Raw genomic sequence first — 23,986 nt, 5'->3', positions numbered from 1 at the left:
TAGGATTTTCTTTCCCTACAGGACCCCTTCAACTGTAATGAACAAGAAAAAGACATTGAAAAAAATCGGTTCAGGGTGCTGGAGCATTAGCACAGTGGTAAGGTGTTTGTCTTGCACATGGCCAACCCCGCAAGAACCCCAGTTCAATTCCCGGCATCCCATATAGTCCCCCGAGTCTACCAAGAATGACTTCTGAGCAAAGAGTCAGAAGTAACCCGAATGCCCTTGGATGTGACCTACGCCCCCCCCCCCCAAAAAAAGAAAAATTGATTCAGAAAAGACTTATGAAAAAGAGAGGAAACACACCCAGTATCTTGATGTCTCTGCCAAGGCCACATTCAGGACTGTGAATCAAAGAACAGTTCTCTTCTATACAACAAATGACTGGCACTTGATGCTTAATTGGGACCCAATTAGAATATACTTCAAGAACTACTGGCAAAGATTCGAAGACTGGGATCAAGTTAAGATACTTATTACCAGGGGCTAAAGTGATAGCACAGTAAGAGGGTGTTTGCTTTGCATGTGGCCTACCCTGAACCCATGAGTTCGAATCCCCAACATTCAATATGGTCCCCCGAACCTGCCAGGAGCAATTTCTGAGCACAGAGCCAGGAGTAAACCCCTAAGCACCAAGTGACCCAAAAACAACAAACAAACAAAACAAACAAAAATAAAAGACCAAGAACCATTTCAAAGTTATAAAGACTGAGACCATGTTAAGATATTTATTACCAGGGGCCAAAGCGATAGCACAGCAGGGAATGTTTTTATTTTGTTTTGTCACACCCAGCGGTGCTCAGGGGTTACTCCTGGCTTTGCATTCAGAAATCGCTCCTGGCAGTCTCGGAGGACCATATAGAATGTCTGTATTTAGATTGCCTGTATTCGAACCAGCGTTTGTCCTGGGGCACTGCGTGCAAGGCAAAACGCCCTACTGCTGTACTATTGCTCCAGTGATCAGGGAAGGTGTATGACTTACATGTGGTAGTTCCGCATTCGATCCCAACATTCCATATAGTCCCAAGTCTGTCAGGAGTAACCCGAGTGCCACCAGGTGTGGCCCAAAGGCAAACAAACAAAAAACCAGAAAAAGCTACTGGATGGAGCAACAGTATGGTGGGGAGGGTGTAGGCCTTGCACAGTCAACTCAAATTCAATCCCCTGAGGACCCCAAGCCCACCAGGAGTAACCACTAAACACCATAGGGTGTGGACTCCCAAATAGGTTGTTTCTTAGTGTTTAACCATTTGGGCCAGCAATAAATACATTGAGTACATAAGAACAGAAAAATTAGATGATTAAATATAAGCAATCCACAGAGAGATGAATGTAGAATCAACTTAAATGGTAATTTCCCAAAAAAGACTCAACAGTATAGGCACTACTCCATTAGCACCTTCATGAAGAGAGTATATAATGCTTAAAATACATAAAAATCAATTTACAGTAATACCACAAATAATAGGAGGCAAAGGTGGATGCTAGAATAAATAAGACCACATACTTGCAAATAAGCCCAAGTCAGGACTGGAGGAATAACATAGCAGGTAGTGTTTGTCTTTCATGTGACCAACCCGGGTCTAATCCCGGGATCCTGTATGGTTTGTTCGAAGCCTGCCAAGAGTGATTTCTGAGCACAGAACCAGGAGTAACCCCTGAGCAGAACCAGATATGCCCTCCCCACAAAGAAGTGGCCAACTCAGAATCCTAGTTCTGCAGAAAGATGACTAAAACTGTTCAAGCTTTATCATCTCCAAAGTTCCAAACTCCTCTTTTTGTTTCATGAAAATAAAATACTATTGTCAGAGAGAAATAAAATAATAAAGACCAAAAGTTTCCATCAGTGTCCAAAAAAAAAAAAATAGGTTCAATAAATGTTCTCTATCAGGGTAAAACTGTGTATATTTTATTCAAAAGAAGAAAAAAACTACAAGTGTATTACAGGAAACAATTCACAGGGACTGGAGTGACAGCACAGTGAGTAGTGTTTGCCTTGCACTCAGCCAATCCGGTATCCCATAAGGTCCACAAGCCTATCATGAGTAATTTCTGTGGGGCCAGAGAGATGGCGCAGCAGTAGGGCATTTGCCTTGTACATGGCTGACCCAGGACGAACTGCTGTTTGATCCCCTGGCATCCCATATGGTCCCCCAAGCCAGGAGTGATTTCTGAGCACATATCTAGGAGTAACCCCTGAGTGTCACTGGGTGTGCCCCCCCCCCCCAAAAAAAAAAGTAATTTTTGATTGCAGAGCCAGAAATAACCCCTGAGCACCCCTGGGTGTCACCCAAATACAAAAACAAAACTAAACAAACAAAAAAAAAAAATCCAGATTATTGAGGTTTTTTTTGGGGGGTGGCCACACCTGGCAGTACTCCGGGGTTACTCCAGGCTCTCCAAACAGAAATCGCTCCTGGCAGGCTCAGGACCATATGGGATGCCAGGAATCGAACCCAGGTTGGTCCTGGGTTGCCACGTACAAGACAAACGCCCTACCACTGTGCTATCGCTCTGGCCCCAGATTATTAATGTTAACAGATGAATTTTCTTCAGTTTGTCTTTGTGTGAGGAGGTGGGATGGGCATTAGAAGAACTCATTTCTGTTCTGCTCTTTAGACATTCTTCTTCAGTGACACCAACACAACAAAGAAGGTCAAAAAGAAATCTTCAGTGGGAAATGATTATATCCACATTTCCAATAAGGAATCCATTAGCCAATACGGTAGGTTATTCAAGAGATAATATGTAGCTATTTCTACTAAGAAACTGAATTGTGTAATTATATTTAAGTATCACTTGAGTTTTTTCTCATTAAATTTAAATTACTTGAAATGCTCACTCCCATTTAGTCCCACACTATATGAATAGCACAATAAACAGAAATACATGTCATTTTCATTTTTAAGAAATATTGTTTCTTAGGGTAATTAACAGTATTTACCTTTTGTATGTACTCCTAATCTGTAAGATCCAAATGTAAAAATTTTTCCTCCAACATTTTCAATTACAGATTGAGGAAGATTCTGTTGAAAGAAATAGGTGATCATTTTGCCAGTAAGAACAAGAGAAGTGGCACCAAACAACTTAGTGCATTTTCAAGAAAGGGTGGGGAAAAACCATGGAAGATTTGTGTTAATATTTACCTAGGGGACCATGAGTAAGTGGCACAGGGAGCACAGTAGCCCTAAGTAACACCCAAACCAAAAATAATCAAAATTTTCATCTTAGAAGTTAAAATTGTTTTAAATTATACTAGAACCTAATGTGAAACTAATGTGAAATTAAAGCAACTTGCAACTTTTAAATGATGTTCTTTATTTTAGAGTTTTCTACACTATGGAATAATGTATATAAAGAGGACTATAAGAGGATATGTTATTCCACAGGATCAAAGACAGACTCAGGAGACTTATTCATGACAGATAGATGCGACATTTGTTTTTTTGGTTGTTGTTTTTTTTTTTTCCGGTTTTTGGCCACACCCAGCGGTGCTCAGGGGTTACTCCTGGCTGTCTGCTCAGAAATAGCTCCTGGCAGGCACGGGGGACCATATGGGACACCAGGATTTGAACCAACCACTTTTGGTCCTGGATCGGCTGCTTGCAAGGCAAACGCCGCTGTGCTATCTCTCCGGGCCCACGACATTTGTTTTAGATAAATATTAGCAGGGCTCTTGTCTTGCATGTCCACACATTTTGATAGCTTAAAAAAACATATTCAGGGCCCGGAGAGATAGCACAGCGGTGTTTGCCTTGCAAGCAGCCGATCCAGGACCAAAGGTGGTTGGTTTGAATCCGGGTGTCCCATATGGTCCCCCGTGCCTGCCAGGAGCTATTTCTGAGCAGACAGTCAGGAGTAACTCCTGAGCATCGCTGGGTGTGGCCCAAAAAACCAAAAATCCAAAAAAAAAAACCATATTTAATTGTATAGAATATTATGTTAGAGTATAATCTTGTCATAATGTCTCCAGGGACCAGAGAGATAGTATGGGTGGTAGGGTGTTTGTCTTGCACGCAGCTGACCCAGGTCCAATCGTGGTCTATAAATAAAACTGTAAATCACTCATCTGCACCTCAATATTTTACAGTAGTATCACAAGAAATCTGATGCAAAAGTTATATATAAGTTTACCAAGTTTATTTAATCACTTTAAACAGTAATCCAGAGGGCTCAACTAACAACAACCACTGCCCACTAAAAGTCCTTAAGGGGGGCTGAAGAGATAAAATGGAGGTAGGGTGTTTGCCTTGCATGCAGAAGGATGGTGGTTCGAATCCTGGTCCCCCGTGCCTGCCAGGAGCGATTTCTGAGCAAAGAGCCAGAAGTAATCCCTGAGCACTGCCGGGTGTTACCCAAAAAACAAAACAAACAAACAAACAAAAAAAAAAAACCTTAAGCACCGCCGGGTGTGGCCCAAAAACCAAAAAAAAAAAAGTTTTGATCATCCCATTTGCCTTTGTGTTGTAACATTTTCATCTGTGCCTGCATAAAGGTAGGCTATAGTGATGAGTGGGATATTAGAGATATTGGTAGTTGGTTTGGTGTTTGAATATTTAACGTCTGAAATGATTGTATTATGAACAACTTTGTTAATCGTGGTGTTATAGTAAAATGACTAGATTCATAATAGTTTTTGTTACCAACTGCATATAGGGGCCGGAGAGATAGTATAGAGGTAAGGCATTTGCCTTTCATGCAGAAGGTCATTGGTTCAAATCCTGGCATCCCATATGTAGTCCCCCCGCCCCCCCCACCACCCCCACTCCCCACCACCCCCACCCCACCCCCACCCCCGAGCCTGCCAGGAGCGATTTCTGAGCATGGAGCCAGGAGTAACCCCTGATCGCTGCCGGGTGTGATCCAAAAACCGAAGGAAAAAAAAATACTGCATATAAACAAAAATAATGAAAATATTATAAGACAAGTACAATGCTCAGCTAATAGGTTATTCTATATACAGTACAAATATTTCATCTTACCTTGCTTTCACTAATTTCTCGTATCCATTCTTTTACCAGGTTATTCAGCTTCCCCAAAATCAAAATCCTGTTGATAGAGTAAATAAAGGATGAATTCTATAACATTACCTATTAAGATTAAAAACAGCTCTGAGGGCCCGGAGATAGCACAGCGGCGTTTGCCTTGCAAGCAGCCGATCCAGGACCAAAGGTGGTTGGTTCGAATCCCGGTGTCCCATATGGTCCCCTGTGCCTGCCAGGAGCTATTTCTGAGCAGACAGTCAGGAGTAACCCCTGAGCATCGCCAGGTGTGGCCCAAAAACCAAAAAAAAAAAAAAAAAAAAAAACAGCTCTGAAAGGAGGTAGTATCTTAAATGTCACCCACATTTTAAGTCATCTGAACACAAGCATGTAGTGGCTAGCTAGCTCTATGTGGACAGATATACTGGGCATGGCATGCCTTTTGGCACTGCCATTTCTCCTGACAAACCTGCATATCAGGGGCCGGGCGGTGGCGCTAAAGGTAAGGTGCCTGCCTTGCCAGCGCTGCCTTGGATGGACCGCAGTTCGATCCCCCGGTGTCCCATATGGTCCCCCAAGCCAGGAGCAACTTCTGAGCGCACAGCCAGGAGTAACCCCTGAGCATTACCGGGTGTGGCCCAAAAACCAAAAAAAAAAAAAAAAAAAACCTGCATATCAAAAATCAAATTTAAGGGGTCAGAGCGATTTATGGGTACAAAAGGTAGAGTGCTTTCCATGTACATAGTCAACTTAGAAAGGATCCCTAGCACACCTAAAGATTCCTCTATGCTCCACCAGGAGTGATCACTGAGTACAGAGCAAGAATAAGCCCTAAGTACTGGGTACAGCCAAAAACAGCAAGCAAAAGGGAGGGAGGGAGGGAGGGAGGGAGGGAGGGAGGGAGGGAGGGAGGGAGGGAGGGAGGGAGGGAGGGAGGGAGGGAGGGAGGGAGGGAGGGAGGGGAGAAAAAAGCCACCCTGCATTAAGAGACTGCAGATGGGGGCCAGAGTGATAGCACAGTGGTAGGGCATTTGCCTTGCATGTGGCCAACTCAGGACAGATCCCAATTCAAATCCAGGCATCCCATATGGTCCTCCGAGCCTTCCAGGAGCGACTTCTGAGCGAAGAACCAGGAGTAACCCCTGAGCGCTGCCGGGTGTGACCCAAAAACAAAAAACAAAACAAAACAAAAAAAGAGGCTACAGCTGTAGTCAGGCAGCCTAACTACAAGTTAGGCCTTGAATGTATGCAATCCTAGATTTGATCCATTACCACAAATAAAAACTAAAGGTGCTCTTTCCCAGAGTGATTACAGCAGGTAATATCACTAGGGCTAAACTCCAGCAATGGTCAGGATGGGGCTCTATGCATGACAGGCAGATGGTGCTGCCCAATGAGCTAGCTACCTTTTGGCTTCCTAATTTAAAAAGTTCTCTCCCAAAAGGCCAAAATCATTCTTTCAAATAGGGGTTAGAGTGATAATACAGTGAGCAGGGTACTCACCTTACAAGCAGCCAATAACTGGCACCCTATAAGGACCCCTAAGCCTACTAGGAATTAACCTACTGAGGATAGAGGCAGGAGTAAACTGAGCACAATCAGGTATTCTCCCCCCACCCCCCAAAAAGAGGCCAAGGATTGTGGCCCAAGTGGCAAAGTACTCTCCTTGCACATGTGAGGTTGTAGGTTCAATTCCTGGGACATGAACCCAGAGCACCATCAGGTGTAACCTCAGTAGTACCCAAACACTGCCTGTATTATCCCCAGGTCCCTGAAACAAAAAAGAGAAATTTAAGAGAAAATTAAAACTATGTACAAATGCAGATATTGGAAAAACAATCCTTTAAAAAAAAAAAAACAGGTTGGCGATAAGCAAAGCAAGTGTTCTACCACTGTACTATCACTCCAATCCCTATTTGGAAAAAATAATTTTTGACCTCTTGGCAAAGAACACTTCAAACTTGGGGGCTAAAAGCTCCTAATGAAAATAGAGACCCGGCCGGAGAGATAGCATGGAGGTAAGGCGTTTGCCTCTCATGCAGGAGGTCATCGGTTCGAATCCCGGCGTCCCATATATGGTCCTCCCGTGCCTGCCAGGAGCAATTTCTGAGCCTGGAGCCAGGAATAACCCCTGAGCACTGCCGGGTGTGACCCAAAAACCACAAAAAAAAAAAAAAGAAAATAGAGACCCATGGGGCCGGCGAGGTGGCGCTAGAGGTAAGATGTCTGCCTTGCAAGCGCTAGCCAAGGAAGGAACGCAACACGGTTCGATCCCCCGGCGTCCCATATGGTCCCCCCAAGCCAGGGGCGATTTCTGAGCGCTTAGCCAGGAGTAACCCTGATCGTCAAACGGGTGTGACCCGAAAAACCAAAAAAAAAAAAAAAAAAAAGAGAGAGACCCTGGGGCCAGTGGTGGTTCAGTGGTAGGGCATTCTGCCTTGACGCAGCTGACCTAGGATGGACTGCGGTTTGATCCCCCAGCATCCCATATGGTAACCCAAGCCAGGAACGATTTCTGAGTGCATAGCCAGGAGTAACCCGAGTGTCAACAGGTATGGACCCCTCCCCCCAAAAAGAGAGAGAGAGAGAGACCCTTTATAAGGTCAGCATCCGCCTGAGATGTATAAGGCCCATCCCCACCACTGCAGGAATTTAGCACCAGAGGCACCTACACCAAAAGGAGTAGCCTTTTGGCTAGGGAGAATCTCTTCTTAAATCCACTGAACTAATCCACTGGCTTTTTTGGTTAACTGAATCCTTTGAATTCCATGATTATAAGCCTTCTGTCTCTGGAACCCTAGCACACCTTTCTCCACGGGAAAGAAAAAAGCTTAAAGAAAAAGTCACTAAGTCACATTCCCAATCCTAATAGAATTTATAATGTAGGGCCTGAGCTGAGTCAGGATCAATCTCTGGCACCCCAGTGTGTTCCCCAGTTCTTCCAGGAGTATAACCTATGAATAGTGCCAGGTGCCCACAAACTAAACAAACATTAAAAAGTGAAATAATAGAGAGGACTGGATTTAGCCCAACGAATTAGAAATAGCTCTGCAAATTGAAGGTCAAAAATTCATGCCCAGTGATGCTGCTGTGGCGAATACAGCCTGAGTGGATATGCTGAGCAGCAGCTGTCTGTGTGTGCCCTTGGTATAACCAAAAGTAGCATGGACCCAGCGACTTTACAACTAGAATGACAAGAAAAGTACCACCATCATGGAAAGCCTCCAACAAGCACTCGTGGGGAGGGGGGAGCGACAGCACAGTACCTAGGCAGGGGTCCCAAACTCAATTTACCTGGGGGCCACAGGAGGCAAAGTCGGGGTGATCCTTGAGTGCAAAGTCAATAGTAAGCCTTGAACATTGGGGGGTGTGACCCAAACAACTAAAACAAAACAAAACAAAACAAAAAAAGATTCCTCTAGGGCAGGGCCACAAAATGTTGTACAGAGGGCCGCAAACGGCCCACGGGCCCCGAGTTTGAGACCCCTGACACAGGGCATTTGTACACCACTAGGTCCCCCAATGACTGTCAAGGGGCCGGAGAGATAGTGCAGCGGTAAGGCATTTGCCTTGCATAGAGAAGGACAGTGGTTCGAATCCTGGCATCCCATATGGTCCCCAGCACCTGCCGGGGGCAATTTCTGAGCGTGGAGCCAGGAGTAAGCCCTGAGCGCTGCTGGATGTGACCCAAAAACCAAAAAAACCCAATGACTGTCAAGAATGATTCCTAAAAGGAACCCCCCAGCACTGCTGAGTGTGGCCCCAAAACAGAAGGGTGGGAGAAAGAAAAGGAAGGAAGGATGGGAAGGAGAAAGGGAGGGAAGACAGGTAAATAAATACAAAGAGTAATGCAATCCAGTGAGCACCTCACCAAATATGTGAGCACTGATAACCTGCAAAGTCCCAAAAGCACAAGGAAAAACAACTCTGGGCCCAGGGCAGGTGTGTGTGTGACACCCCTACATGCTCTCATGGCAGGGGCAGCAATGATGAAAACAATGATAACGATCAAAGGAAGGAAAGAGGAGGGAAAAGGAGAAAGACGAGGTCCACCTGCGTTGCAGCTCCTCTTCCTCTTCGAACACCCCAAAGGGCTTCAGTGTCTCGATGAGTCTCTGGGTGAGGACGCAGTCGGTCTCCTTGGGGGCTGCTAAGCTGATGGGAGAGGTAATGCCATAGTGTTTCTGTGGTGGCTGTGTTGGTTGTGACCCCTGCGTTGTAACTGGACTACAAAAAGAATTGGAAAAGGTTAGTGCCTGCCCCCCAAAATAAATTTATTATAAGTTTAAAAATCTGGGCCAGAGTGGTGTCTTAGCAGCAGGGCATTTGCCTTGCTTGCACATGGCTGACCTCGGACAGACCACAGTTCGATCCCCCGGCATCCCATATGTTCCCCCAAGCCAGGAGTGATTTTTGAGTGCATAACCAGGAGTAACTCCTGAGCGTCACTGGGTGTGCCCCACCCCCCAAAAAAACGGAAGTTTAAAAATCTAGGAAATTTTAAACCCATTGGCATGATTTGAAAAACTTTAGTAGACTATATTTTAAACAGCTTCTTCTCTGTAATACTCCCCCTCCCACCAAAAAAAAAAAAACCTTAAATGACCCAAGAAAGCAATTTTGCCCAGGTCCAAAGATTTTAACTGTCACTACCTAAACACCTAACCCACAAATAAAGATCCAGATTAATATGCTAGAAGAAGTCAATCTAGAACTTAAATGAGAGCATTTACTTTTGAAACAGAATCAAAACCAATTTCTTAAGTTAATGATAAAATACCAAAACAACAGCCAATACAGAAGGATGGCCCCACAAAAGAACTTGACATGTGACTCACAACATAACACCCACAGACAGTATCAAGCACAACAATCACAAGATCTTAAAGGAGATACAAAACTATATTCATAAAAGAAAAACTATATTCATAGTAATGATAATTTTGTTTGTTAGACCACACCAGGCAATGGCAGGGGCTTTCCTGACTGCACTCAGGAATCACAACTGATCCCAAGCAGGCTTGGGGAAACCATATAATATGCGGTATAAGGAGTCAAACTCCAGCTGGCAACATGCAAAGTTAAGTACAGTATCCTCTGTACTATCTCTTTAGTCCCAGATGATGTTTTCTGGTAAGAGATTTATATTCCAACAATAATCATTATTCTCTAAGGTGAATTCTCAAGTTACATAACAAGCAAAATTTCAAATGATGAAAATAAAACATCACTGTTTAAAAACTTGGGGCCGGCGCAGTGGCGCTAGAGATAAGGTGCTTGCCTTGCCAGCGCTAGCCTACCCCCGGCGTCCCATATGGTCCCCCAAGCCAGGAGCGACTTCTGAGCACATAGCCAGGAGTAACCCCTGAGCGTCACCGGGTGTGGCCCAAAAACAAACAAACAAACAAAAACAAACAAAAAAATAAAAACCTTAAAAAATTAATTTGGAGACCAGAGTGACAGCTGGATGACTGACACTGCAAGCAGCTGACCTGGGATCAATCCCCAACACCCCATATATCCTGAACATTGCTGAGTGTGGCCCAAAATTATTTTTTAATTAAGTTGATTTATCTATGAAACAATTTCTTAGTTTTTATTGTCCTTATGAAAGTAACTTTAGAGCTGGAGCAATAGGACAGCAGGAAGGGCATTTGCCTTGCACTCGACTGACCAGGGTTCGATCCTTCCTGGAGCCTCCCAGGAGTGATTTCTTGGTGCAGAAACAGGAGTAACTCCTGAGCAAAGTCAGGTATGGCTCCCCTTCACTTTAGGTCCCCTCCCCCCAAAAAAAGAACTTTATACTTGAATGGACAGAAAGTCTCTACAGCTGAGCATGGGAAATGCCCAGTAAGAAAGTGGGAGAGCAGTCAACATCTGGATCTGTTGTTGCTCACCATTCCCTTCCTTTTCCAGGTTTTTCAGGTGCTTGCTCAGGGTACTGGGTAAGTGGTGTTGGGGATCAACTTGGACACTCTGCATGGGCTTACTCCTGGCTCTAGCTCATGTGGTTGATTTGAGTGCTTGCCATGTATCCATCCCATTGACCCTGCTTAAAATCCTTTGCACCACCCTCAGGGGTCACTACTCCTGAGCAGAATCAGAAATCGACCATGATTAGCAATGGATGTAGCCCTTTAACTTTGTAGGTCAAACAAAACAGTACAAATTATAACTGTTAACACTATTATAACCAGGCTACCCAAAATATAATAAAAAAGCTTTAAAATGTCTCAAAACAAAATTTAAAAAGCTCAAAACTGTACAAGGTCTGTTTTTAATTCAAGCAAACTAATTAAATGGTCTTCATTTTTCTAATTATCACTGACTTCACTTCTACCACGATTTACATTAATAGATTTTATTCCAGTGAAATTGCCTTGTCATCCCATAATCTTTTTGTTTTCATTCCACACCCAGATGCTTCAAGACCACACCTGGCTGTGCTCAGGGACTAGACAGCTTACCTGCTATACTATGTCTGGCCCTATCTCTCTCCTGTCTAACCATGGATGGCAAATTGGAAAAAAGTTATAAGCCATTAATATTTTCCTATCAATAAAAAATAAAGGGCTGGAGAGATAGCACAGAGGCATTAGCCTTGCAAGCAGCTGATCCAGGACCTAAGGTGGTTGGTTTGAATCCCGGCATCCCATATGGTCCCCCGTGCCTGCCAGGAGCTATCTAAGCAGAGAGCCTGTGGCCCAAAAACCAATAAATAAATAAATAAATAAATAAATAAATAAATAAATAAATAAATAAATAAATAAATAAATAAATGGTACAATGGGTGAGGTGTTTGCCTTGCATGCTACTGATCTAGATTCAATCCTCAGCATCCCATATACATGGTTGATCCCTCAAGCCTGCCAGAAGTAACCCCTGAAGAGTGAACAGGTAAGGGAGGGAAAGGAGGGAGGGAAAGAGGGAGGGAGAAGAAGGGGAGAGGGAGAGGGACAGGGAGGGAGGGAGGGAGGGAGGGAGAGAGGGAGGGAGAGAGGGAGGGAGGGAGGGAGAGAGGGAGAGAGGGAGGGAGGGAGGGAGAGAGGGAGAGAGGGAGGGAGAGAGAGAGAGAGAGAGAGAGAGAGAGAGAGAGAGAGAGAGAGAGAGAGAGAGAGAGAGAGAGAGAGAGAGAGAGAAACCCAAGAGTTAGTACAGCAGGTGGAGTGTTTACCTTGCACAAGGCTGATTGGGCTCAATCCCAGCAACCAACCCATAGGGTCCCCTAGCCCAACAAGAGTGATCCCTGAGCACAGACCCCAGGAATAAGCCCTGAGTACCACCAGGTATGGCCCAAAAAGAACATTTTCCAAACAAACCTTTTAAATCAATACTCAAAAGTAAAGTCTCTCCTTCGCCTCCTCCAACCCCCCAACCACCCGTACTAGTCATCCAAGACCTGACTTGTTTGTACAAATATCTAGTACTTAAAACAATAGCATTTTTATGAAGTTAGCATGTGACTAGACTGCTTATTTTGGCTAGATTGTTGTTTCAAAAGTTTAAGCATCCAACAAATACACTTAAATATCAAGAATCTCTTTAGCACATACTGTGATTATAAAGCAAACTGAAATAGTGACAAGTTCTTATGAAGTAGTTTAGTGGCCATACAATGTGTGATTAATTGTAGGCTATTCAATACCAGTAACCATCTCTCATCTGTGAGGAACTACGGGATACAGCAACTGTCCACTTATTCATGGCTTTATTTTTTTTTGGGGGGGGGGGGGGTTCGGGCCACACCCATTTGATGCTCAGGGGTTACTCCTGGGTAAGTGCTCAGAAATTGCCCCTGGCTTGGGGGGACCATATGGGACGCCAGGGGATCGAACCGCGGTCCTTCCTTGGCTAGCGCTTGCAAGACAGACACCTTACCTCTAGCGCCACCTTGCCGGCCCCTCATGGCTTTACTTTTAACAGGTAAACCACAGTCCAAACATGACATAAGTTATATTAGGAGATACTTATATCAACTTTTACTACTATAGTGTTATACACATTCCATTTTGATTATTAGTCTTCTAATGTACCTAATGTATGATTTAAAAAAAATTGAGCCCTCTCACAGATAAGTGAAATTACAGAATAAAGGAGTACAGTGTGACCTGCAACTTCAGACATGCTGGGGAGCCTGGGAAAATGCCTCCTTGCTGATAAGGAGACAACTGTACTCAAAGGAACTTAAAAAAAAAAAAACTTTATTGATTGGCTGGTTGGTTGGTTGGTTCTTGGACCACTCCTGGCTCTGCACTCAGAAATTGCCTCTGGCAGACTGAGGGACCATATGGGACCATATGGGACTCCGGGAATCAAACCAGGTCCCTCCCGGGTCTCAGCAGCATGCAAGGCAAACGCCCAACCCCTGTGCTATCACTCCAGCCCCTCAAAGAAACTTTAATTTTCAATAGTAGCTACATCCCATTTTGTACATATTGGAAAACTAAAGATCTCTCAAAATACAAGAAAATTGTCACTATTTTCAGAAACATATTTTAAAAAACAAATCTCAAAAGCCCACTGACAAAACATTTAGCTATAGTACAGAAGATAGGGCAAACAGCAAACCCAGGTTCAATCCCCAGCACCCTATATGGTTCCCCAAGCCCCGCCAGGAACAATCCCTGAGCAGAAAGGCAGTCTTGAGCATTACCAGGTGTACCCAACCCCCATTAGGGCCCAAAAGGAAAATAAATGGCAAGACCAAAGAGTATATAGGGATTAGGGTGCTTGGCTTCCAAGCTGTAGACCAGTATTTTGGGTTTTCTTGGTTGTTTTGTTGTTTGTTTTTGTTTCTTGAGCCACACCCTTTATAGGCTCAGGGGTTACTCCTGGCTGTGCGCTCAGAAATCTCCTCTGGCTGGGGGTTGGGGGTTGGGGACACTATGTGGTATGCTGGGGGAATCCAGTTGCAGTCCATCCTAGGCTAGCGCTTGCAAAGCAGTCATGCCTTACCTCTAGCGCCACTTCTCCAGTCCCTGCAGACCAGTTTTGATCCTCAGTGCAGCATTTGGTCCCCTGAACATAGCCAGAAATTAACCTTGTGCCACATATGACACAAAATCAAAACACTTTTAAAAGCACCTTGGCAAACTTCATCAAAATTTTAAATATAGGGGCCAGAGAGAGCATTTGCCTTGCATGCAGAAGGACAGTGGTTTGAATCCCGGCATCCCATATGGTCCCCTGAGCATGCCGGGGGCGATTTCTGAACATTAAGCCAGGAGGAACCCCTGAGCACTGCTGGGTGTGACCCAAAAACCAAAAACCAACAAAAAAAAATTAAATATAAATTATTTGTTTCCGGGGCCGGGCGGTGGCGCTGGAGGTAAGGTGCCTGCCTTGCCTGCGCTAGCCTAGGACGGACCGGGGGATGCGTCCCATATGGTCCCCCAAGAAGCCAGGAGCAACTTCTGAGCGCATAGCCAGGAGTAACCCCTGAGCGTCACAGGGTGTGGCCCAAAAACCAAAAAAAAAAAAAAAATTATTTGTTTCCATGTTTTTCCTCCCTGACTGCCAGGTACAAACTAGTAGCTTCATACATCTAAGCATGTGCTCTAGCTTGAAGTTCCATTCCCCCATCCAATTTTAAAAGTTTTTCTTGGATTGGAGAGCTAGTATAGTAGGAAGAGAGCTTGCCCTGGCACAGAATTTGATCACCAAAATTCCATATGGTCCCCCAAGCCCACCAGGAATGATTCCTGAGCAAAACCAGGAGTAAACCCTGAGTTTTAGGGCAGGTGTGGTCCCAAAACAAAAACAAAAACAAAAAGCTCCAGCAACTGTATCTGAAGCAATTGATCATACAGAAAAACAAGGACACAGAACACAAACTGAAAGCTGGAAGACAGTGTCAGTGAGTTGAAGCTTTCTAAAATCTAAAACAACTATCTAAAAATCTTCCACACAGGTGCCAGGAAAAAGTACATCAGTGAGGGAGGGCACAGCGAGGGGTCTAGTCTGGTACACAGAACTCTGCCAGGTGTGGTCAGGAAGGGGGAGGAAAAGGGGGCGTCCCACCACTGTATGGCCCAGAATAGCATCACATCCTCAGGTCCTGGCACTGAAATGCTGGCCTGGTTGGCCAACAAAACACCAAGAATTGAGGAACCTCCCTCCAACCCACCCCCAAATTAAGAACAACAGTTCCTAAAGACAAAAATATATTTCAAATCTACCCAGTACTCCTGAGGTAGAAGCATAATGATCAGGTCAACAACAGGCCCTAACTCACCTTCCACAACTAAGTGTGAAGTGAGCACTGTTAGCCCCACAACAACCTTGCTTATAAAGCCCCAGAACGGCCTTGCTTACTGTTGGCCAAGAAGCCTCTGAGTTCAATTCCTGTGTCCTTAGACTAACATAAAAAGCCATCTAGGGGCCGGAGAGATAGCATGGAGGTAAGGCATTTACCTTTCATGCAGAAGGTCATCGGTTCGAATCCCGGCGTCCCATATGGTCCCCCGTGCATGCCAGGAGCAATTTCTGAGCACAGAGCCAGGAAAAACCCCTGAGCATTGCCGGGTGTGACCCAAAAACCACAAAAAAAAAAAAAAAAAAAAAAAAAGCCATCTAAAGCTGTTCACTGGAACACTGTCTATACTTGCTATACAAGCACTATGTGTCTTAAAAAGTGAACAATCACCTAAAGAGTCAGATTTTGGTACAGGACTCACTAAATACAGTATGTCTTTTCAATATCTGAAAATAAGGCAGCTATTGCACGTAGCAGCAAGGAAAGATACCTACAATAGCAGGGGAGCTAGGAGTGACCCCTGAGCACCACTGGGTGTGGCCCAAATCCCTCCCCAAAAGGAAGATGAAAAAACACAAATTATTGAAATTGCAACAAAATTCAGGTAGCGAATCATTACATTACAAAATATTTGGCCAAAATTTGTAAGTAAAGGGAACACATGGTTGGAAGGCAACGAACAGATGTGTTCTGGGAACCTGGACATTACCAGGAACCCCTGCCTCCTGCATATGCTTGGCCCTTGAATCTACCCCTGGCCCCTTTATTTACTTAAATAAGACCATATTTAAAGCAAAACAGTTATATTTAGGAATAGAAAGCACTCTGTAGCGTACGATAATACACCCGAAGTTGGGGCTAGAACAGTGGCGCGGAGTGGTAAGGTGTCTGCCTTGCCAGCGCTAGCCTAGAACAGACCATGGTTCGATTCCCCCAGCGTTCCATATGGTCCCCCAAGCCAGGAGCCATTTCTGAGAGCACAGCCAGGAGTAACCCCTGAGCGTCACCAGTGTGGCCAAAAAAACAAAACAAAAAAAAAACACACCCCAAGTCAAGACTGCATGTGACCCCTAAACAGAGCACGCCTCACCTAAAGGAAGAAACCACACACCCAGCATAGAGCGTGCACCCACCCACTCAGTTCAGTTCTCAGTGTGGCTTTTTGTAAGGTCTCTCTACAGCCATTACTTTTTTGGGAGAGGGAGGGGCTGGACCACACCTAGCAGTGCTAAATTACCCCAAGCTTTACATTCAGAATCATGCCAAACAGGATCAGGCACTAGGGACCAAACACACATTTAAATACAGAAGTCAAAAGCCATATAACAGTACTCTCGTTAAAGACAAAAGTACTAAGGAAGTTAAAATCATCTCATTAGCTTTCTCTCTCAGCAAGTCAACAAATAAATGCTCAATTGAAACATAAAAAAAAATCTGTATCTAGGAACAGAAAAGCAGTACCAGGGAGCCAGCTAGGACCATTCACCGACATCTCTAAACCCTATTTATTTATTTATTTATTTATTTTTAAGACTTCTTTTTTTTATTATTTTTTATTTTATTTTTTTATAATTATCTTTATTTAAACACCGTGATTACAAACATGATTATAGTCGTATGATTACAGTCATGTAAAGAACACCCCCCTTCACCAGTGCAACATTCCCACCACCAATTTCCCTGATCTCCCTCCTCCCCACCCCCCACACCTGTACTCAAGACAGGCTTTCTACTTCCCTCATTCATTCACATTGTTATGATCTAAACCCTATTTAAAAAGACCTATCAGGAAAGGTGGGGCAGCACAGCAGGGAACCTTGTGCAGATGCCTTACACATGGCCAATCCAGGTTCAATCTCCAATCATCCTATACAGTCCCCAAGCCTGCCAGGAGTAATTTCTGAGCAGAGCCAGGAGTAACCCTTACTCAATGCCAGGTGTAAATCCAAAATCAAAACCAAAAAAAGATGAAACAAAACTAGAAATACGGGACCGGGGAGACAGCATGGAGGTAAGGTGTTTGCCTTTCATGCAGAAGGATGGAGGTTCAAATCCCGGCATCCCATATGGTCCCCCGTGCCTGCCAGGGGCGATTTCTGAGCATAGAGCCAGGAGTAACCCCTGAGCGCTGCCAGAAAACTGCATTGGCATCTAAGATAAACTTACACATATTTTCTGAGAAGACCTAAGTTTATTTTTGTCCAAAAGCATAATAATTATTAACATGTAATTTGCTATATATGAAAGACAACACTTAAGGGCTGCAATAATAGTACAAAGGATTGGGTAGTTGACCTGCTTGTGTCTAATCCAGGTTCAATCCTTGGCATCCCATATGACCCCATGATCATCCTGATTCCCACCAGGAGTGATCAGACCAGAAGTAATCCCTGAACACTGGTGGGTATGGCCCAAAACAAAAATGTATTTTTAAAAAGGCATAGCTAAAAGCAGGAAGGAAATTTCAATATATTTTCTAGGTGGGAATCTGAATTTTAGACTGAAATTCAAACCTTTCAACAAGTGCAAACTTGGGGCCAGAATGATAGCACAGCAGCAGGAAGGGCATTTGCCTTGCACGAAGCTAACCTGGGTTTGATCCAGGATCAATCTTGACATCTCATAAGGTCCCTCAAGCTGAGCCTGCCTGTAATGATTCCTGAGCGCAGATTCAGGAGTAACCCCTGAACGCTGCTGAGTGTGGCCAAAAAACAAAAACATGTGCAAACTAGATACTTCCCATAAATACACATAGGTTATACTTTACATGCAAGCTGACCCCTCCACATCTGATTGCATACTGGTATTTCGTACTGTCCCCCAAGGCTTACCAGAGCTTATTTCTGAACACAGACCCAACAGCCTGCCAGCACTTGCAGTGGTACAGAAAACCCAACTCCAAATATTTATGTATTGCAGATGCAAAGAATCAAGGTTGTTCAGGTGTTGTCTAACAGAAGGGAAGGAAAAGGGAGGGTTAAAGACATGATTCAGTCACACTGAAAGGCACTTCAAGTTTATGGGAAATGCATTCTAACTTAAACCTCTTACTGAGAAATCCAGTCCTATCACCCTCTAATTTTAGTCAGGTCAAAACTGAAGCTTCAAGTTTCTTTGGAAGGCTGATCATCCTTTCAGGAAGCAACCAAATAAATCAGAGAAACGTAAATACACACATGCAGGCACACACGCGCGCACAAAAGTTTTGTCTCTGATGAAGGTTTTGGGTGAACTTGCGCGCACGTGCACACACACACACATGCATGCACACACACACACATTTGAAGGCTTTGTTTCTGATGAAGGTTTTGGACCACACTCAGTGGTACTCAGAGAGCACTCACAATGGTACAGTGTGCAAGGCAAATGCATTAACCCTTGCATCTCTCACTGGCACTGCTATTTAAGTTTTTAACCTTAGGGGCCGGAGAGATAGCATGGAGGTGGGGCATTTGCCTTGCGTGCAGAAGGACGGTGGTTTGAATCTCGGCATCCCCCAAGCCTGCCAGGAGCGATTTCTGAGCACAGAGCCAGGAATAACCCGAGCGCTGCTGGGTGTGACATACACACACACACACACACACACACACACACAAAGTTTTTAACCGTAAACATATCACAGTAAAAGTTCTGTTTAAGGGGCTGGGGGGTGCAGCAACACCACAGAGACATGGAGTGAGGGACCACTGTATAGTACCGTGGACCAGTACCCACAGTTGGATCTAAGGCAGGAGACCAGTGGTTTCCAACTTCCCACACGTGCAGACTGGCACCGGACCACAAACTGATATGGTGGTTGAAAACCACTGCTCTAGAGTATCGGAAAATGCACTAAATAATTGTCCTTTCTAGAATGCAAGCTTTTACAAAATATCCTGATAGACAAGGACATACATATGCAAACAATTATTTGCTTACTAAGAAATTATTCAAAGAACTGTTAAATCGACCTGCCATATGTTCTGTAATATTAAATTTATCTATACCAGATAAATTAATTTGGGGGACAAGGGGTTTGGACCACACATAGTGCTAAGTACTACTGCAGCATTGGTGCTTATTGAACCATTTTTGTCGTCTTTTTTTTTTTTTTTTTGCCATCTTACTGGTCTCAAATAACCTAGCAATAGTCTTAAAATATATCTAACAGGTGGCCCATCTACTCAAATACTTAAGTAGCAGCAACAGATGTGGCTGGAAGTGATAGTACTATAGTGGACAAGATGCATGTTTTGCATACAGTCAACCCAGGTTTGATCTCCAGCACCCCACATGGTGCCCCATACTCTGGACAAAGAGCCAAAAATAAACAGCCCTAGGTGTGGCCCAAATACCAAAAACAGCGCCAGAGCATTAGCACAGCAGTAAGGTAAAGTGTTTGCCTTGCACATGGCCCATCCTGGACGGACCCTGATTCAAATCCCGGCATCCCATAAGGTCCTCCGAGCCTGCCAGGAGCGACTTCTGAGGGCAGAGCCAGCACCACTATATGTGACCCAAAAACAGTAACAATGAAAAATAAATACAAAAAACAAAAACAAAACAAAAAAGAATGAACAAGTTAGGAGCAGAGCTAGTACACTGCTTGCCTTGCACGCAGCTGACCCAGTTCGATCCCTGGAGCCCACCAAAAGTGATGCCTGAGTGAAGAATCAAGAGTAACCCGAGTTGGACAACCTAGTATGCCTGGAGTCGGTCTTATGCCTGAAAACTTCAGAGGTAAGCTCTCCTTGTATTCAGGCCAACGCTTTTTTTTTCCATTTTCCCCCATATTTTGCTGGACCTAATTGCCACTCTCACACGGTTATTATTGTATTTTTTAACTCTTATCCTTAAAAAAAGAGCTTACTAAACTTAAAAAAAAAGAAGTAATGAGGTGGGGGGGGGGCACATCCGACAGTGTTCAGGGGTTACCCCTGGCTCTATGCTCCGAAATCACTCCTGGCAGGCTCAGGGGACCATATGGGATGATGGGATTCGAACCACGGCTCTTCTGTATGCAAGGTAAACGCCTTACCTCCATGCTATCTTTCTGGCCCCTAAAAAAAAAAGTAATTGTAGTAAAAAAAAAAAATGCCTATCTTGAATACAGGCAGGGGATGGGAAAGGGGGGGGGGGCATCGGTGGTGGGAATGTTGCACTGATGAAGGGGGGTGTTCTGTTAATGACTGAATCCCAACTGCAATAGTGTTTGTAATCATGGTGCTTAAATAAAGTTTGTATTTAAAAAAAAAAAAAGACCCCCTGCCGCAAATATTTACCAATCTGAAGAAGGTCAGGGGGTGGGTTAGGAAGATGCCTGGGAACCCACACACCACAAGAAAAACCCAAAAGACAATGGGAAAAACTGTACTTCCAACATAGGCATAAGACCTGTAATACACCACCTCTTTACCTGCCCTCCCCCAAATGTAAGGTAGTCTTTTGCACCACTTTGGTCCCATAAAAATTTCGCTAACTCATTTTATTTCTTTTTTTTTTTTTAATTTATTTATTTATCTTTTTTTTTTTAAATGTTTGTCCTTCATATATATTTGTGAGCACATACAGTTTCAATCCCCCCCCCCCTTTTTTTTTTCTTCGTTTTTTTGGTAGGTGACCTGTGGCTGTTATCCCATCAGTCCACCCACGAATACACAGACATTATAATGTAGCACCACTTCCCCCTACAAAGGCACACTAAGTAAAGGGGAAATTTTACATTTAAAAAAAAAAATAAAAGAGAGCTCTTATCTACTAGAGATAGGAACTCATAGTTATTTAAAATATAGGGATATCTCCTGCCTTGAAAATATGTCATGTGGAATCAAATTAGACCTCAGGTGATTAGATACCATTCATCCAGCCTTGAACCCTGGATCTCCGACATAGAAACGGCACAGCTCTCCACAACAGCTGCAGGAAACAAACTCCATCCAGGAAATGCGATCATTTTGACCTTAGAGCAGATTAGCCTACCTTACCAACTAACGACAAGACAAAACCAGAAGTCTTGGCTCCCTTTGGTAGGACAAAAACCCAAGATCGGGATTTACAGATGACTGGCTGCTTGATTCACGACCAGACTGTATACATCTTGGGACCAATAAATAAGCCCTAGTTTAGGGTTTGAACTATGACCTGCACAAGAATCATGATCCCCAGCCCCAAAGATCCGGCAGAGACAATTGTAACGGAATGGGGCTTTTGGGAGCACAAAGAAAGACGCTATCCTAGGTGCCACCCTAGGCTCAGTGCAAAGACCAAGATCATCAACCACAGAAGATGGGTTAAAATGACACTGAGGTAACAGAACCTCTAGAACCACAAAGACTGACTTCATCATAAGTCCCACCTCAGGATCTGTACAGATACTGAGACCTCTAAACACAGAGCAGAAGTCTTCCACACACCAAAGGAAAAAAAAAGAAAGGAAAAAAAAAAAAAAACAAAAAAAACACCACCGGCAAAGTAAAGGATCCTGAGCAATGTCTAGAGTTGATCCCATGACAGTATGCTCCAAGGACGGAGAAATCCCATATCTCTTAGGCCAAGTGAATTCTTTTTCGAATGACCCCAATATTTACTGTGCCAGTGCAGGAGGGAAAAAAACAAAAATACAAAAAGCACAAAACCTTGGTTATTTTTTTGATATAAATATATATAGTACCTTCATTTATTATTGTTATTATTATTTTTGATTTACCAATCTATTTTGGTCGATTTCTCTGTTTGGGTGTGATTATTGAAAGTGTAGTCCCCAATTATACTTATTTTTTCTATTTTTTTTTTCTCTTCCTTTCTTCTCTTTCGTTATGTGCTATGCCATGTTTCTTAATTCAAGACCATGGCGTGATTTTTGTTTGTCTGTTTTTGTTTTATTTTTTTTTCTACTTGTTTGTTTGTTTGTTTTGTCTGCTCTGTGTGGTGCTTATCGAAATAGCTGGAGCCCTCACTGGATATTTGACACTTCTTTTGGTACTAGTGGAGTGTTTCACCTACTTTTTCTCCATCTCCCAGAGTGATGATGAGAGCCTTTAGAAGGACTCCGCCCATTTTCGGGGTATTAGACTCTTACCCCAGTTTATTGCTTTTTTTCTCCTTCAAACAAAACCACGCAACTTGAACTAGCTAGTCCTGACTCCAGATAGAGGGGGAAATAAGGGAGGGCATCAGGACCAAACAGGTGCAAGGACTACTAAGTAGTGGGTTAGATACAGAGGGGACCACATATTCTAGCCGCCCTGGGGTGAGGGAAAGGAAAAGGGAGGTAGGATAGAAACGGAGGCGTAGGGATGACAATTTGGCGATGGGAATCCCCCCTGATTTTATGTAAATATGTACCTAAAATATATTGTCAACAATATGTAAGCATTTTGATCAAAATAAAAATTTATATTAAAAAAAAAAAAGAGTAACTCTCTGAGCACACCAGGTAGTGGCCCCTCCCCCCCCAAAATACGATGGATGATTTATTTCCTCATCCTTCCCTAAGGGCAATTACAACTGTATCCAGACTCTCTCCAGAAAGGCTAAGGAAAATTTAATAACCAGGCCCATCCACAGCATTTCTGCATCAATTTGTCAAAGACAATTTCACAAAAGTGTATCAAAAGTAGTAGTTAAAAAGTAGGCATATCCCAGAGAAAAAGAGGAACGGCTTTCCTGGCATGTGCGCTCTGCTGGGTCCAACTGCGAGCTCCCCTCTCCAGTTTGAATATTGAAAGGAGGAGTTTCCCTCCTCCGCCCAACCCTCAGGGCCCGAGTTGCCAGGGCCAGCCATAAAGACCCCGCCTGGCTTGGGGGGGGTCCCAGTCTCCTGGACCAAGTGTTCAGTCCAGATCTGTGGCCTGCTGTCTGACCAGCGACCCTAATATACCAGAGAAAAAGAGGGAAGGCTTTCCTGGCATGTGCGCTCTGCTGGGTCCAAACTGCGAGCTCCAAAAGTATCAAAAGTAGTAGTTAAAAATTAGGTATATCCCGGGGCCGGCGAGGTGGCGCTAGAGGTAAGGTGTCTGCCTTGCAAGCGCTAGCCAAGGAAGGACTGCGGTTAGATCCCCCCGGAGTCCCATATGGTCCCCCCAAGCCAGGGGCAATTTCTGAGCGCTTACCCAGGAGTAACCCCTGAGCATCAAATGGGTGTGGCCCAAAAAAAAAAAAAACACACACACACACACCACACACACAAAAATTAGGCATATCTGTTTTATTTTTTTTTTTTTGGTTTTTGGGCCACACCCTGTGAGGCTCAGGGGTTACTCCTGGCTATGCGCTCAGAAGTAGCTCCTGGCTTCTTGGGGGACCATATGGGACGCCGGGGGGATCCGAACCGCGGTCCGTCCTAGGTTAGCTCAGGCAAGGCAGGCACCTTACCTCCAGCGCCACCGCCCGGCCCCAAGGCATATCTGTTTTACTGAGTTTTGCTACCGTCTTAAGTCCCTAAAGCTCAGGCTATCTACCTTGCATTAAGCCTCCAGTTGACATTTTCCCAGTAGCAGTGGCCGTGCATTCTCTGCTTCCCACATCAGAATCCCCCTCCTTCCTCTTCTGACATTTTTCTAAATAAAACTACTTCAAGTAAGAAAAAGAGCATTTGCTGCTCACCTTGTATTGCTTCAAAAAAAAGTATGTGCACATCATTTATCGTACATAATACTATTAGTATTAAAAACTACAGTACATTGTAAACCTAGCTTGTATGGGTTTATAACATGACTTGTGTTGTTGCAATATTGACTTTACTAAGATGGACTAGAACAGAATAACAAGA

The 23,986-nt window shown here is 44.0% G+C and overlaps 1 protein-coding gene across 4 annotated transcripts in view; it reads right to left on the bottom strand.

Annotated features, from left to right (window-relative positions):
• The window catches only part of PAPOLA (poly(A) polymerase alpha), a 70,833-nt gene that overhangs the window by 37,914 nt on the left and 8,933 nt on the right, over positions 1–23,986 (bottom strand). For all 4 annotated transcript variants that reach the window (XM_049769794.1, XM_049769796.1, XM_049769795.1 and 1 more), the window contains exons 2-4: positions 9,036–9,209; positions 4,983–5,049; positions 2,945–3,026 (exon numbers count right to left, since the gene is read on the bottom strand). In XM_049769794.1, coding sequence (XP_049625751.1) covers positions 2,945–3,026; positions 4,983–5,049; positions 9,036–9,209 — 323 coding nt within the window. The remainder of the gene's footprint in view (positions 1–2,944; positions 3,027–4,982; positions 5,050–9,035; positions 9,210–23,986) is intronic.

Source organism: Suncus etruscus, chromosome 3 (genome assembly GCF_024139225.1).
Source record: "Suncus etruscus isolate mSunEtr1 chromosome 3, mSunEtr1.pri.cur, whole genome shotgun sequence".
Lineage (NCBI taxonomy): Eukaryota > Metazoa > Chordata > Mammalia > Eulipotyphla > Soricidae > Suncus > Suncus etruscus.
Note: the sequence above shows the minus strand (reverse complement) of the source record. Positions and strands in the feature narration are given on the sequence as shown.